Here is a 15,520-nt window from a genome sequence, read left to right on the forward strand (position 1 = left end):
AGAATATAATAAAAAAAATCATAAATATTTAGAATAACTACATTAAAAAATATGTTATGAAATTAGGAGAATTTTAACTATATACTATACATTTTATTTATACTTTTCATTTACGTTTTAATTTTCGTTGATTTTATCCATTTTTTTAATTTTTTCGCCTGCCTTTCTTTTTGAAGTAACGAGGCGCTTCCTACTTAGATAATGAATTTTTATAAAAGTTCTTAAACGATAGAATAAACGTATTCCTGTTTCATATTAACTGACTCATTTCGTTTGCGACGTTGAATCCATTCTATACATAGTTATTAATTTACTTTAGGGTCCCGCAGTGGACTGATCGTTAAGACACGGTTCCCAGCAGATCACCGAAGTCAAGCATCACTGGCTACGGTCAGTGTGCGGGTGGGTGACCACTTGGATCAGCCTGAGTAGGGACCGAGGGTGTGCGGTATGGGTCCTCGTTAAACTGTGCTACCGTAAAGTGCCCGACTTCACGCGCAGGTCGTCGGGCTACCGAAGCGGGGGTGCCATCCCCTCCGCAGAGGATCAAAATTGAGATGGCATGTCATCCTCCGGGATGTTTCCCAGACCGTCGCCAATAGCCCATTGTGCAGCTCTAGTGCGACGTAAATTAACAACAACAACAACATTTACTTTAGGGAACACGTGGAAAATTATAATTCTTTTCCTTTTGTAATTCTATCTGAATTTTTGCAAGTTGCAATCGCGCAAACTGGTATTTCGTTTATAGTTTTAAATTTTTGTAATTTACTGCAAAAATCAGAGGAGAGTCATTAGAGAAAACAACGAATGTCTTGGAATATGTCACAAAAAGGAACGCTCCGTTCTTGAAGTAAAAGTGACGCCGTTACATCACTAGAGAAAATCAGAGGCGGCGAGAGTTTCTTCAAAGGAGTGTTTCTTCTATTCTTTTAGCTCTGTGAGGAAGTAGCATCATCTGGGCCCAGCAGTGCGCGGTCAACCATCAACAATTCTAAACATTGTGAGAGAAACTTATCATCACGTGATTTCAGTGACAGCAATCACCGTCTTTAAATGATAACAAAAGTAGGACAAGTTTCGACTTCAACAAATGTGTCATGCTTTCCACTTTAAGTGTGAACTTTCGGACGGAAATTTCTTGAATCGGTGACAATTACTCAATAGTTCAGAGTACAGAGTTCATATATATCTACTAGCTATTTATGAATTTCAAATCTCGATTATTTATAAAAAATTGAGATAATATTTGTTTATCAGGGTTCCCACGGTTCTTAAAAACCCTTGAAAGTCCTTGAATTTAGTTGAAAAAAATCAGGGCCCCGAAAGGTCCTTGAATTCTGCCATAGGGTACTTGAAAAGTACTTGATTTTTTTTAGGATTTGAAATGATACTAATCTTTCTTACAGAAAAAAAACAGTAAAAATATAATAAATAAATTCAAAGGAAGATTATAGAAATTCTGATAGATGCAATTTTCAATGCTTGAAGAGTGAAAAGGGGTTAAAGGAGATGCAAAACTTTTCTCTCCTAGATTTTTCACACAAGATTATTATTCATCTCTCTGATGTTTTGAAAGCTGAAATTTCTAGCAAATTTTAGGTTTTGTAATCATAGTTTTTGAATGATATATAGTGTTTAATCGATTTAGAAATATGTTCCATGGTGTTAACTTCATTATTATGACAGGTTAATAGTGTTATCCTATTTGTTCTTTTGATTTATGTACAAAGGATAACTAATTTTAATTTGTAAAGTCATAAAAAAATAACTATGAGGTTAAATTTAGGATTTTATGTTCCTGAAGCTTATAGATGGCAGCACTTTTTTTACGATTTTTACTCATTTAATGTTTTTCTGTTTTATTTTTTCAAGATTTTCAAAAAATGGTTCAGCACTTGATTTATTTATAAAGTTTTCTTAATGGTTTTGCAATTTATATTATATTTTGATGTGGCTATTCTAACTGTAACTTTATTTTTCTTATTTGTGGGCGTTTCTTTATTGTGTCTTATTTTGAGTACTTTTAAGTCATTATTATGACTTACTTTGTGATTGTTTGTCATTTTTCTTTTCTTTCCATTTACATTTTTCCATTTGTTTTTTTATCATTTGATTTTCCAATATGGTTCTTCGGGGCACTGTCAGGTTTTGATTTCACCACTGACATGGGAAAGGCTCCTATGTGTTTGCAGGCAGTGTGCCCCCTGATGAAGTGCTATCCTGCTAACAGGCATATCTTAAATTTTTATAATTTTTTTTTTCATGCTAGAATTGTTTTCCTGACTTTATAAATTAAAATAAAACAAATTTAGATTTAGCTGCTTTATTTAGATTATGCTTTATTTATTAGATTATTTGCTTTATTAGCTGCTGTATTTCGATTTATTATATTAAAAGTTATTTATTTTGTCTTTTTCTGAATTTGTACGTTAGTTTCTTTCTATGATTGGATATTTAATTTTTTTATCAGTTATAATCGAATTTTTACATTTAGTTTTTACTGCTAATAAATAAAATTTAGTTCTACAGGTTTCATTGTTTATGAATAAACATTATGATTCACATTAAACTGATTCTTGATTTATGGATTGGAATTCATATAAAATGTTTTACAAATTGCGGTTTAAATGAAAGTGATTAATGAATCACATATCGAATATTACTTTAAAGTGATTTGAAAATTACTTATCAGGGTATTAGTATTAAGGTATTTTATAAATCACGCACCATGATTCACATTAAAGTCATTTATCAATCACATGATCATGATCTCAAATAAAGTTATTTCTAAATCAGGGCTCGAAAAACTGCCCGTCCGCCCGTCCTCGGCGGTCAAAAATTCCCCGCGGACAACAAACCTCACAAATCCGACGTCCGCGCGGACGGCCATTTTCCCGTTAATGTTTGTGATATATTTTCAATTTTTGTTATCTTACAAGAGTCTAGGGCCTCACTTCTAAAATGACCCTCTAATCTAGAAATAAAGCAACATACAGCGCATGGTGGAATTGATGTTTTCTTCGTCTGGGAGTACTGCAGCCGTTAAAAAAATGGCTTTTCAGTAATGAACTTACAAAAAAAACACGTTACGTACTGGTCTTAAACAAGAAGCGTTAAACGCAATTATGAACATCTATCTAAATGGAAAACCCCTTTTAGATTTCTGTGCAGAAACCTCTGTAAATCATTGGCTTGATTGTGAAACTGGCAAACGTCAGATTTGATTCATTTAATAACGCAGTACCCTCGGATAAATTGACATTCCAGATAACTTGACCTTTCTCATTTAAATTATTTCATAAAAGAAATACTAGGTTTTACTATTAGTAACCTAGTATTTCTTTTATTACTGTATAATGTAATCCTAGTAACTACTAATTCATTGTGCAATTTATATAAATATTAGTAATAAATAAGAGAAAATTATATTTTTATTTATTTAGAAGCTACGGGTTAGTTTCAAAGGAGGACGGGTACATTGTTGGACAAACCGTCCTCGGTGACGGGTAAAATTTCTGAGTTTTTTCGAGCCCTGTTCTAAATCATGTAATGTGATACGCATTTAATTTCAGAATCATGCCTCATGATTCTTATTCTAGTAGTTTACAAATCACGCATTGCGATTCACAAAAGAGAGATTTAAGAATTACCACTCACAATTCTCATCAAAATTGATTTAAGAATCACACATAGCTGTTCTATATTAAGCACCTTTCGCATCACAATTTGCATCATAATGATCACTATTTATATGAAATTTTTTTACTAATCACGCAACAGAATTCACATTAAAGTGATTTATGTATCAAACATTGTAATTTACGTCTTGTTAGTTCGTGCGTTTCGTATAATTTGCTATTCATATTGTTCTGATTTAAGAAACATACACCGCAATTCGATTTAAAATTACTAATCACACATTGTGATACGTAATTTAAGCACTCTTCTAGACTTACTTCACCTTTCTTGTAATTTTGATTTACATATAGTATATCTAGATTTGTATAAATGTTATTTAAAAATTACACTTAGTGAAAATAACATTTGATTCTACAAATGATTTTAATATGTTCAAAATACATTACTGATATTCTGAAGAAACAAAATAGATTATTTGTTATTAAAATTGGAACAGATATGTTAAATGGTTATATATTGATATTTTATCTAATTATATACCTAAAATTTGACCTCCTGAAAAATTGAATCCTGTACCTAAAATTTGATCTAACATATTAAGAAAAAGTATTTATATTTTAATAACCGTACAATCACACAAACTTTATCTATTATTTACTATGCTTGCTTAATGTAATATGCATTATTCAGTAATTCAGTTTCATTAATTCTAATTCACTTCATTAAATTTTTCATGAAAAGTTTCACTGATGCTAGTTTTTAAATGTTGGCTAGTATCGTTCGTATGTCAATTGAAATCTTTTTTTGTCAATTGGAATTTTTTAAAGTGATTTGAAACAGCAATGTAAATACCAACCATTTGTATTATTAGCTGACAAATTTAATAAATATTTTTTTTTGTTGTTGCCAAATTAGCATTATGCTTTAAAAATATGCAATATCTGCTTCTACTTAATTGTAAAATTTGGTTGACATATACTACTTTAGCATATAACTATAACACCGAATAGGTCCTTGAAAAATTGATTTTGGATCCTTGAAAATCATTGAAAGTCCTTGATTTTTTTTTTTTTTTAAATTGAGTGGGAACCCTGGTTTATTCACCAACGGTAAACAAAATATTTTCAGTTATGAAATTAATAATTATTCTGTTAATGTTTTTTTTAAATATCAAATTTATATAAAAATTTCAATCCACGATTGTCCAATTTAGAAATTTCCCCTTATGATTATCCGATTAAGAAATTTCCAATTAATGATCGTATAATTTAGTATCTTAACGATTGTCCAATTCAGAAAATTTTTATTTATGATAGTTTAATTTAGAAAATCCATAGCTCTATTTTAAAAAGAAACAAAAACTAATGGCTCTGAATTAACAATATTTACAAAAAGAGGAGAATAAATAATTAACTATACTTTTTTGTAAGTAAACAAACATAATGAATTTCAATAAATTTATTAACAAAAAAAAATGGATAAAAATGAAAAACCATTTTCTGAATGAGGTAGAGCTTAATTTAGCAGTTATTTATTAAAATTGTTCATTAACACACACATTATATATATATATATATATATATATATATATATATATATATAATTATTGTTATTTATAATATTATATAGATTGCAATGCAATATTGCAATATATTGCATATTAAAATTGTTTATTAATTAATTATTATTATTTTGTTATGTGGTTAAGGTGTTAAAAAAGATTATGTTTTTGAAACTATTAGGCAGTTTTGGACATTATTGATACCTTACGATTGCTTACAGACAAAAAATTACAATCAGCATAATTCAATGAGTTTCGAAGTTTAAGGTTTCAAATATTTTTTTTTGGGAAGTATTTATTGTTTATTCTACAGTTTCTTGTGAACTTTAAAAAAAAAGTTGAAATTGAGTTTTCTCTCTAATGTAACCTCAACTTCCTTGTAATGTAATTTTTAATTTTAAAATGGATGGCCGTTTGTATTTACATTAATATTAGGGACTATAGCCAACTCCTAGTAAAGCCTTCGTTGTTGCTTTCGGATCACTAGAGGATCCATTTTATTTTATAACAGCTCGTTGAACAGTCAACCCAATTGTTTTGCCTGTCAACGTTCAACTCCGTAGCCTTATAATTTTGAACCCAATCCAGAAGACAATGGAACTCCTATATAGGACGAAGTTTGCCTTCTTAGAGGACATATTGATGGAACTAACTCGCATTTGCGTTACATGGAGAGGAAAACCACAAGAGCCTCTCGCATTTAGCCTTACGGCAAGGGGACTCTAACCTATGATCCGTCTACCACTGAGGATATTTCACGTCAGCACTGTGGTCGGTGTGAACCAGGTGCAGCATTAATATAGACTAGCTGTCTCTGGGTATCGAACCCGGTTCACCTAAGTGAACGCTCTATCCGCTAGGCCAACATGGCTCCCACGGGATCCATGCTCGTTTAGTTAGCATATACGATACAATTACATATTAATCAAGTATATAGTATTTAAAAAAAATTCTCGCACTTCGTATTTATGAATTCTAAGTCAAATTAAAGTTGGTGTTCTAGCTTTTTTTTAACTTGTTTATTTGGAATTTTAATGATTTAATAATCTATTATTAATCTACTATTATCTAAGATTATATCTTTCATTAAAGATTGAAAATTAAAGCTTTACTAGAAATAGCGCTTCGTAATTTTTAAAACTTTTACGAAATTTTCTTCAAAGCGATAAATTTAGGTGATTTGTGGTTTTTGAGTGAAACATGTAAAATTACACATTTTTAGACTTTTTTTAATTAAATTTTATTGGGATTTAAAAACTGTTTTGGACGGCACTAAAAACTCTTTTAACGTTACATCGACTAAAATAAGAAAGGTACGTACTTTATTTCCGTCGCACTAGAGGTACACAATGGGCTATTGGCGACGGCCTTGGAAACATCCCTGAGAATGATTCAAAGATATGCCATCGCAATTTTGATCCTCTGCAGAGGGGATGGCTCCCTGTTTTCTTTGGTAGCCAGAGAGACCTGCTCGAGAAGTCCAGCATGTTATGGTAGAATAGTTTAATGAGAATTGATACCTCACACTCTCGGTCCCTACGCAGACAAAGTGATCACCCACCCGCTTACTGACCGCAGCAAATTATGCTTGATTTCGGTAATCTACTGGGAACTATCAGCCTACTGCGGGATCCATTAGAATAAAAATACTTATCAGAACATTTTTGTAAAACTGCAGAATTGTCGTAATTTTGTCATACCTCAGGTCTCTTTATACCATAAAATCTACAAAGGAATTGAATGTAAACAGATTAATCAGTATTTCATTCAATTATAGTGATTTTTAATGTATTTTTTTTTCTAAATACTTCCCTTAAATAAACATTCAATTCTTCATTAAAGGTTAATTCAATATTTTTTTCAAACTTTATATTCCTATTTTTGTTGAAGACAAAAAAAAGGGGGCTGAATTTCAATTTTTTTAAAATAAAGTATCGACCAAAAATAATTTAAATTGAAAATAAAAAAAGAGAGAGTCTTTATTAAAATAAAGTGTTAATAATAACCACTACTTCTTTTAAACTGAATGGAATCAGGATATCCTTAAGAGTTTAAATAAACATTGAAGTGAAAATACACGTGACTTTTTGATGGAATAATGTGTGTTTCTCATTGCATCAAACATGAATCGAAAATAATGAATAGATTGAAAGAAAGAAATAAGACTGCCCGTCATACAATCCTAGATGCTTCCTAGATGTAGGCACTTTCTATTTAACGAATTTCCATTTTGCGAATTTCTCTATGATGCGATTTTTTTTTTTCGAGGAACCAAGAACATTTTGGAAATTTCTTCCTAAAATAACTTCCAAGTAGCAAAGTGGATTTTCTATTTAACGAACTTTTCTTTAACCACTTCCCTTACTAATTACTTTTTAAAAAAATGCAAAAAATCAATAAATATATATTTTTTTATTAATAAATACAAGGTACTAAAACTAAAACATAATGTACAAGTTTTAAGTTGAAATTTGAATTTTTTTCTTTTTATGTGTAAGAATCATTTCATTTAAAATCAGTTTGCTATAAAGTTAAATATGAGTCTTGGTATGATAGTTCTTGAAACAAGGGACAACAAAAAGTGATACTTTTCAAACGTCAGTGAAGGAATACGCCATTTTTTTTTCTCTTTTTTTACTCATATTGTTATGTAAATTCAGCAACCATCGTATATACAATAGCACAAAACACATGTGCAGTCCCACAGGCTACTATTAAAACTCCCAAATAAAACTTGGCAATCACAGCAGTTTATGTTTTTCGCTTCCAACCGAGAAAACACGTGATAAAACAAAATGTACTGACAAATTCTGCTAAGCCCGAGTTTTCTCGGGATGATATATATTTGCAATACATATACCCGAGTTAGCTCGGGATAATCAGGAAAGTGGTTAAGACAAAGAATATATACTTTCCCTACTTCCAAAAATATTTCGGAACATTTGAAACTTGTTAATGCATTTTATGGGAAAAATGATCTTGAATTGATTTTTGCTGCCACTTAACTTCCAGAGAAAGCGCTAAAATTCCTTTTTGTTAACATTTCACATAGGAATGCATGCCGAAAATTCACTTACGAGAAAGCATAACAGAAATTTCTAAAGAATGGAACTAGGATGTTACAGATCGTTCTATTCGTAACAGTTTTGCTAAAGCTGGATTCTTAGTCAAAGCGAAGAATTTGTAAAATGTGGAGGACGAAAATGACATTCCTTTAAAAGAACTTTAAAGAAATATGGGTACAGCTAAGAGAAAACCAAGAAATTAACTATGATGCACTGATTAATGATTTTCTTTTTATTGATTCTGAAGCTGCAGCCGCAGAAACATTAAATTGGATCGGATATTTTGGACTGTGTGAAAAATAAAAACAATACGGCAATAAATTGTGAGGAAGATGAAGAAATCACTAAGCCTTCGTGTGATAAAATGTTGAAATCATTTGAAACAATTCGATAGCAGATATATCAATTGCTATTTTAATTATGCGTAGTGTTTATGAATTTGAAACCTGTTTTTCGCTGTGTAAGTATTTAAAAGGGTGATTTTCTATTTAACGAATTTTCCATGTAGTGAACTTTTTATCGGGATTTAGCGATTTCGTTAAATAGAGGTCCGACTGTATTAATTTTTCGTGTATTATCTGTTCATCTGTTTTACCCATTTTTGACCAAATGTGCGAATTCAATAAATATTTTTTAATTTACACCGCGATGAATATTTTTCATGAATTTTATTTTTCAGCTGTCTTCAAAGGTTTTGGGAACATATATAAAAATAAATTAGTATTCATTAAGTGTTCCTTATACGCATCATTTTATTTCTTAAATAAAAATTTTAGTGAGCGAAACTTATTTTTGTGTCTTAATGAATGCAATTGAAGCATATTTAAAATTTAATACTTAATCTTAAATGGGTTAAAAAAGTTTTAGTAAATTACATTTCGTAGTTCCTTCAAAGCCAAAAATGCCACGATTTTCATTTCATTCAGCACTTATTGATTAGAATAATCTTATCCAATCCATATAACATAAATATTTTTTAAAAAAAACTACTGAAAACACTTAATAAAATAATAAGTCTTTCACAAAATTTTGAGAAAAAGGATTATTTTGATTATTATTTTAATATGGGAAGTTCAGAAACCTATATTTTGAATTCAACCTTTTTGAATGTAAATGATTTTCGGATCACGTATTTTGAGTTTTATTTCAATTCAAAGCAGATGGGATGATTTTTCATTCGCTTAGAGTTCTGAAACTTTTTACGGAAGTCTTCACTTATTCCTTCAAACGTGTGAAAATTAAAAATAATTTAAAAAAATAATTAAAATTGATAAAAAGGGAGAGTTGGTTAAAATTGACTTGAAATTCTGCGAATTAGAAGCAGATTGTTTTCCTGTTTCTTAAAAAAAAAATCCAGCAATTTTCTTTAAAAAAAAAAAATCACTAGTTTTCAATTTTGTTCCTTTTTCTCAGTTATACAATGTAATTAAACTATTTAGCACCTACAGAACGTTAAATAGGCGATTGAGAAATTAATTATTTAAAAAAGCTACATAAATTAAAATTTAAACGAAACAATTACTGTTTTTACTTAATGTGTTTTAAACAATGTATTATTTTAGACAAGAAATTTAACATTAAAAAATTGTCGAAGTCTCGTATTTTGAGAAATTTCAAAATTCGACGATCCCTTTCAAAAATAAGTACGAAGACACTTTTGAGTAGATATAGGGCCAAGGTGAAAAATTTTAGGATCGGCTTGACCAGTAGTAGCATTTTTAATGTTGACTAGTTTTTCGAAAATTTCAAACTGTAAATCATGGCTCAGGGGATAAAACATCCAGTGAGGTGAAACATATTCGAATTACGGCGATGACTGGTCAATACGAATTCCGCACCCGGCTCGCACCGACCACAGTTCTGAAGTAAAATATCCCCAGTGGCAGATGGATCATAGCTTAGAGTCCTTTTGCCGTCATACTAACCGTGGGAGGTTTACGTGTTTTTTCTCTCCATGTAACGCAAATGGGAGTTAGTTTAATCGAAAAGTCCTCTGCGAAGGAAATCCCCCCCCCCAATACTTGATGCAGGAGTTCCCTTGTCTTCTGGGTTGGGTTCAAAATGACAAGGTTACGGAATTGAACACAAGTCGTCGTAAACCCGAAAAATTGGGTCGACTTCTCAACGACGGTTTTAAAATATAATAAAAATATGATAATAGGGTTAATTTCTGAAACCTGCCCGTAAGTTTAAATATTGTTTAAAACATTATCCACTCATAAAATTTCATGTTTGAGTTTTTGGATCACTTGTCAAATATGAAATGCATGTTTGTTTACAAACATGAAATTTATTAGTTACAAAATAAATCTGAAATAATCGCAAATTACAATAGATTACTCTTAGTTCGATGAACAGTCATAAAATTTAGAAAAACAATATGAAATCACTCGAGTTGGCAACCAAATTTCTGAAATTTCGAACAAGCGTAAACTAACCTGAACATACCGGGAGTGATAACAGCATCGTGAATAACATGAATTTTGGAACATTTTCAATGAAAAAAGCGGCTGGTGATTTTTTAACACTTAATATACCGGTTAAATGACAGAACTTTTCCTTCAAAAATGCGCACATCATCTAATTACTTTTGCACATTTGAATTCATGACTTTTTCTAACAATTATAGATAATTAATATTCTATAATTATTTTTTTGTATTTTGTTTGTTTCGAATAATACTTGTCGTATACTTATTTCTACCACAACCGGCCGTTTGACCGGGAGAACAATTTATTGCTTTATAAGGTTATCGGATCAGAAATGACGATGAATGCGTGTTCAACGTATTGCATTCGATTAGTTGCCAGGGTTTGTTTATTTAAATCACGATTTAAATCAACTGATATTTTTTTAAATATATATTGATTTAAAAAATTAAAAAACAGTGTTTTAAGTTATAAGTACTTTTATTATTTTCTTTTCCTGTGTTAAATTCCAACACATTTGAAATTACATTTTTAAAAATCTTTTGATTCTCGAGATTGAAAGATTAAAGTAAACATTTAATGCCGTCTTAATACAAACCTGCATAGCTGTCGAAAGTAGTTAATAAACATGAATTTTTTTTCACAAAAAAATACAAATAATATTAATTAAAATTCTACCTTTTTTTGAAAAAGCATGAAATTAAAACCTACATTATATTTTAATGGTGGAAAATGTATATTTCAGTATTTTCTATAAAGAAATTTTGTGAAAAAAAAATTCCAATGTGTACATAGATTATCTTAAAATTTTTCTTAGCTTGACTTATCTATATTGATATAGGATTAAAAATGAATATTTCAATATAAAAATATGTAGATTAAATATTTTTTTTTTGATGAATGAGTGCGTTTATAAGCACAATCTGTAACATTTATTTTGTCATTTTAAAAATCAAGAGAAAAAAAAAAGAAATCACAATTTTAAATTAAAATTATGGTTTGTTAATTCAAAATTTGTTTCAATAGTTAAAGTATTCTTTAAATTCTCTATTTCATCTAGTCCTTAAATGTCAATCATGCATATGTTTCTAAATGATTGCCATACATTCAAAGCTATGTATTATAATAGAAAATTATTTTAGGTAGTTAGAGCTTCTAAAATATTGTTATAATATAGTTTTAATGTTAATTTAATTTCAATTAAACATTTATAAAGTTTTTTTAATCATAAATCAAAGTTCTTACAATGTATTTGAATAAATATAAAAAAATCAGATTTAAATAGAATAAAATATCTGATTTTTTTTTACTTTTTATAAAAAAAATTCAAAAAACACGAACCCTGTTAGTTCACATTTTTGCAAAAACTGTTGCGTTATTAGTTCAATCAGAATAAATGCGAATTCATATTTCAAGAAGGTACCTAAAATTTTAGATTGGCATTTTTGCGTCAGAAAAAATGACAAAAACTAAAAGTTTTAGTATGCAGCAAGATTCTTATGACCATCAAAATTTATATTATAAATAATAAACCATTAAATTATAAACCATCAAAATTTGTTCTGAATGTGGAAAATATGTTTGCGAAAAATGTATAGTGGAAACACTCTGTAAATGTAAAAATTGAGTTGAGCATTGAATGAAAAATTTATATTCTTTGTGTTTGTAATACATAAAAATTGCCAATATACATTTATGTTTAATTATAATAAAGTTTTTTTTTAGTTTATTTCCTTCCTATCATCCATACATTCAATCAAGAAACATAAAGTGACCGGCTATTGTAGAAATAGGTATAGATTACGAAAAGATGACCACTTACCGACTTTCATTCAAGCGATTACGGTAGTTGCTCTTGTAGAATCCAACGATACTCCCGGTCAGGTTTCCGGAAAACTCAAACCTCAGAATGTATCTTCCAGTCCTCAATCTCTGTCGCGTCTCCAGAACAAAATATTCGTTGGGGGCGTAAGTGAAGTGCTTTTCCAGTATCAAACCATCCCCCGTGCGGGGATCATAGACTCCGCACTCGGTAATAGTCAGACGATGCGCGTGGACAATAAAATACCGGGTGTCACGGTTCACGCTGACCGTTATGTTGACCGTCCCGAAAAACGTGTCGTTTTCGAGCTGTGGATAGAGAAGAAGATCGTAGTGCGAGGGGACGACGTGGGTGGGCAGTCTGAAGTCCAGCCAGGGTTCGTGGGGATCGTCGTAAGGTTCGGTGCTCACCGAATCCGACTGCATCATGATGCGTGTTGTTGCGGGACGGGGGGAGGTCTCGGCCGAATGTTGGAATTTTAGAACGAACACCAGAACACCGACGCTCAATAAAATGAGCAAGAAGATGATGGAAGAAAAAATGCACGACGGACGAGCCATGGCATCAAAATGGAATAATTTTTTAGTCTCAAACACTTCATCAGTTTCTTGACAGATCGAATTTTATAAACATAAACGGATATATAGAAGAGAGGATGAGAGCTGACATAATTGAGCGGATGGACGAGATTGTCAAGAGTCGCAGTGAACCGTTCTTAATATGAATAACTCATTTCCTTAATCCGAACGAAAATCTGGGCCAATGTTATCTCCGTCGCCAGAACGATCGCCAAATGTTGTTTTGTGAGTTGACTGAAACCACCCTCGCAAATAAGTGTGTCTTTGACCTTATTCAAAGTCGCCTTCTTCGGAATGATGTTTAGATAAACTCTTTTTCTTTGTTTGTTGATGTTTTAGGGTAATATTTGAACTACAGTCCCTAGCTAAACTATTAGACGTTATTCAAAGTAAGATCTTAATTATACTATACAGCTTTATTGCTTTTAATGTGATTGAAACCGGTTTGCACTTGTTTACGTTATCAATGGGTTAAATGAGACGATATATAATATAAATTTGACGATACGATAAGTTAGACGACATATTATATAAATTTAGAATATTTATTATATCAAGCAATATATTAGTATATTATAATAATTAGATCCAATTATTAGATCCACTGTAGTTTTTCAATTATTTCATGATTTGCACGAGTTATTAGGCAATACTTTTATATTTAAACATACATGGGTTTTTATTCAGGAGATTTTTTATATACTTCCCATTTGTATTTATTTTTAACGTATTGCATTACAATGTTAACCCAATGATACAGGAACGTAAAGAAATGGTTTCATCCGAGTAAAAACAATAAAGCTGTATAGTATCACCTGATAATTATATACTTCCCATTTGTATTTATTTTTAACGTATTGCATTACAATGTTAACCCAATGATACAGGAACGTAAAGAAATGGTTTCATCCGAGTAAAAACAATAAAGCTGTATAGTATCACCTGATAATTATATACTTCCCATTTGTATTTATTTTTAACGTATTGCATTACAATGTTAACCCAATGATACAGGAGCATAAACAAATGGTTTCATCCGAGTAAAAACAATAAAGCTGTATAGTATCACCTGATAATTATATACTTCCCATTTGTATTTATTTTTAACGTATTGCATTACAATGTTAACCCAATGATACAGGAGCATAAACAAATGGTTTCATCCGAGTAAAAACAATAAAGCTGTATAGTATCACCTGATAATTATATACTTCCCATTTGTATTTATTTTTAACGTATTGCATTACAATGTTAACCCAATGATACAGGAGCATAAACAAATGGTTTCATCCGAGTAAAAACAATAAAGCTGTATAGTATCACCTGATAATTATATACTTCCCATTTGTATTTATTTTTAACGTATTGCATTACAATGTTAACCCAATGATACAGGAGCATAAACAAATGGTTTCATCCGAGTAAAAACAATAAAGCTGTATAGTATCACCTGATAATTATATACTTCCCATTTGTATTTATTTTTAACGTATTGCATTACAATGTTAACCCAATGATACAGGAGCATAAACAAATGGTTTCATCCGAGTAAAAACAATAAAGCTGTATAGTATCACCTGATAATTATATACTTCCCATTTGTATTTATTTTTAACGTATTGCATTACAATGTTAACCCAATGATACAGGAGCATAAACAAATGGTTTCATCCGAGTAAAAACAATAAAGCTGTATAGTATCACCTGATAATTATATACTTCCCATTTGTATTTATTTTTAACGTATTGCATTACAATGTTAACCCAATGATACAGGAGCATAAACAAATGGTTTCATCCGAGTAAAAACAATAAAGCTGTATAGTATCACCTGATAATTATATACTTCCCATTTGTATTTATTTTTAACGTATTGCATTACAATGTTAACCCAATGATACAGGAGCATAAACAAATGGTTTCATCCGAGTAAAAACAATAAAGCTGTATAGTATCACCTGATAATTATATACTTCCCATTTGTATTTATTTTTAACGTATTGCATTACAATGTTAACCCAATGATACAGGAGCATAAACAAATGGTTTCATCCGAGTAAAAACAATAAAGCTGTATAGTATCACCTGATAATTATATACTTCCCATTTGTATTTATTTTTAACGTATTGCATTACAATGTTAACCCAATGATACAGGAGCATAAACAAATGGTTTCATCCGAGTAAAAACAATAAAGCTGTATAGTATCACCTGATAATTATATACTTCCCATTTGTATTTATTTTTAACGTATTGCATTACAATGTTAACCCAATGATACAGGAGCATAAACAAATGGTTTCATCCGAGTAAAAACAATAAAGCTGTATAGTATCACCTGATAATTATATACTTCCCATTTGTATTTATTTTTAACGTATTGCATTACAATGTTAACCCAATGATACAGGAGCATAAACAA

General features: G+C 30.3%; 1 protein-coding gene across 1 annotated transcript in view; it reads right to left on the minus strand.

Moving 5' to 3' along the window:
* Positions 1-13,245, minus strand: part of LOC107439767 (uncharacterized) — a 169,298-nt gene extending 156,053 nt beyond the window's left edge. Inside the window, 1 exon segment of the mRNA XM_043051794.3 lies at positions 12,520-13,245. Within this exon segment, the coding sequence (XP_042907728.2) occupies positions 12,520-13,079 (560 nt within the window). The 5' untranslated portion in view covers positions 13,080-13,245.
* Between the last annotated feature and the right edge of the window lie 2,275 nt (positions 13,246-15,520).

This window comes from Parasteatoda tepidariorum, chromosome 6, assembly GCF_982258835.1.
Source record: "Parasteatoda tepidariorum strain Cologne lab strain chromosome 6, Ptep-v5.0, whole genome shotgun sequence".
NCBI classification, from domain to species: Eukaryota; Metazoa; Arthropoda; class Arachnida; order Araneae; family Theridiidae; genus Parasteatoda; species Parasteatoda tepidariorum.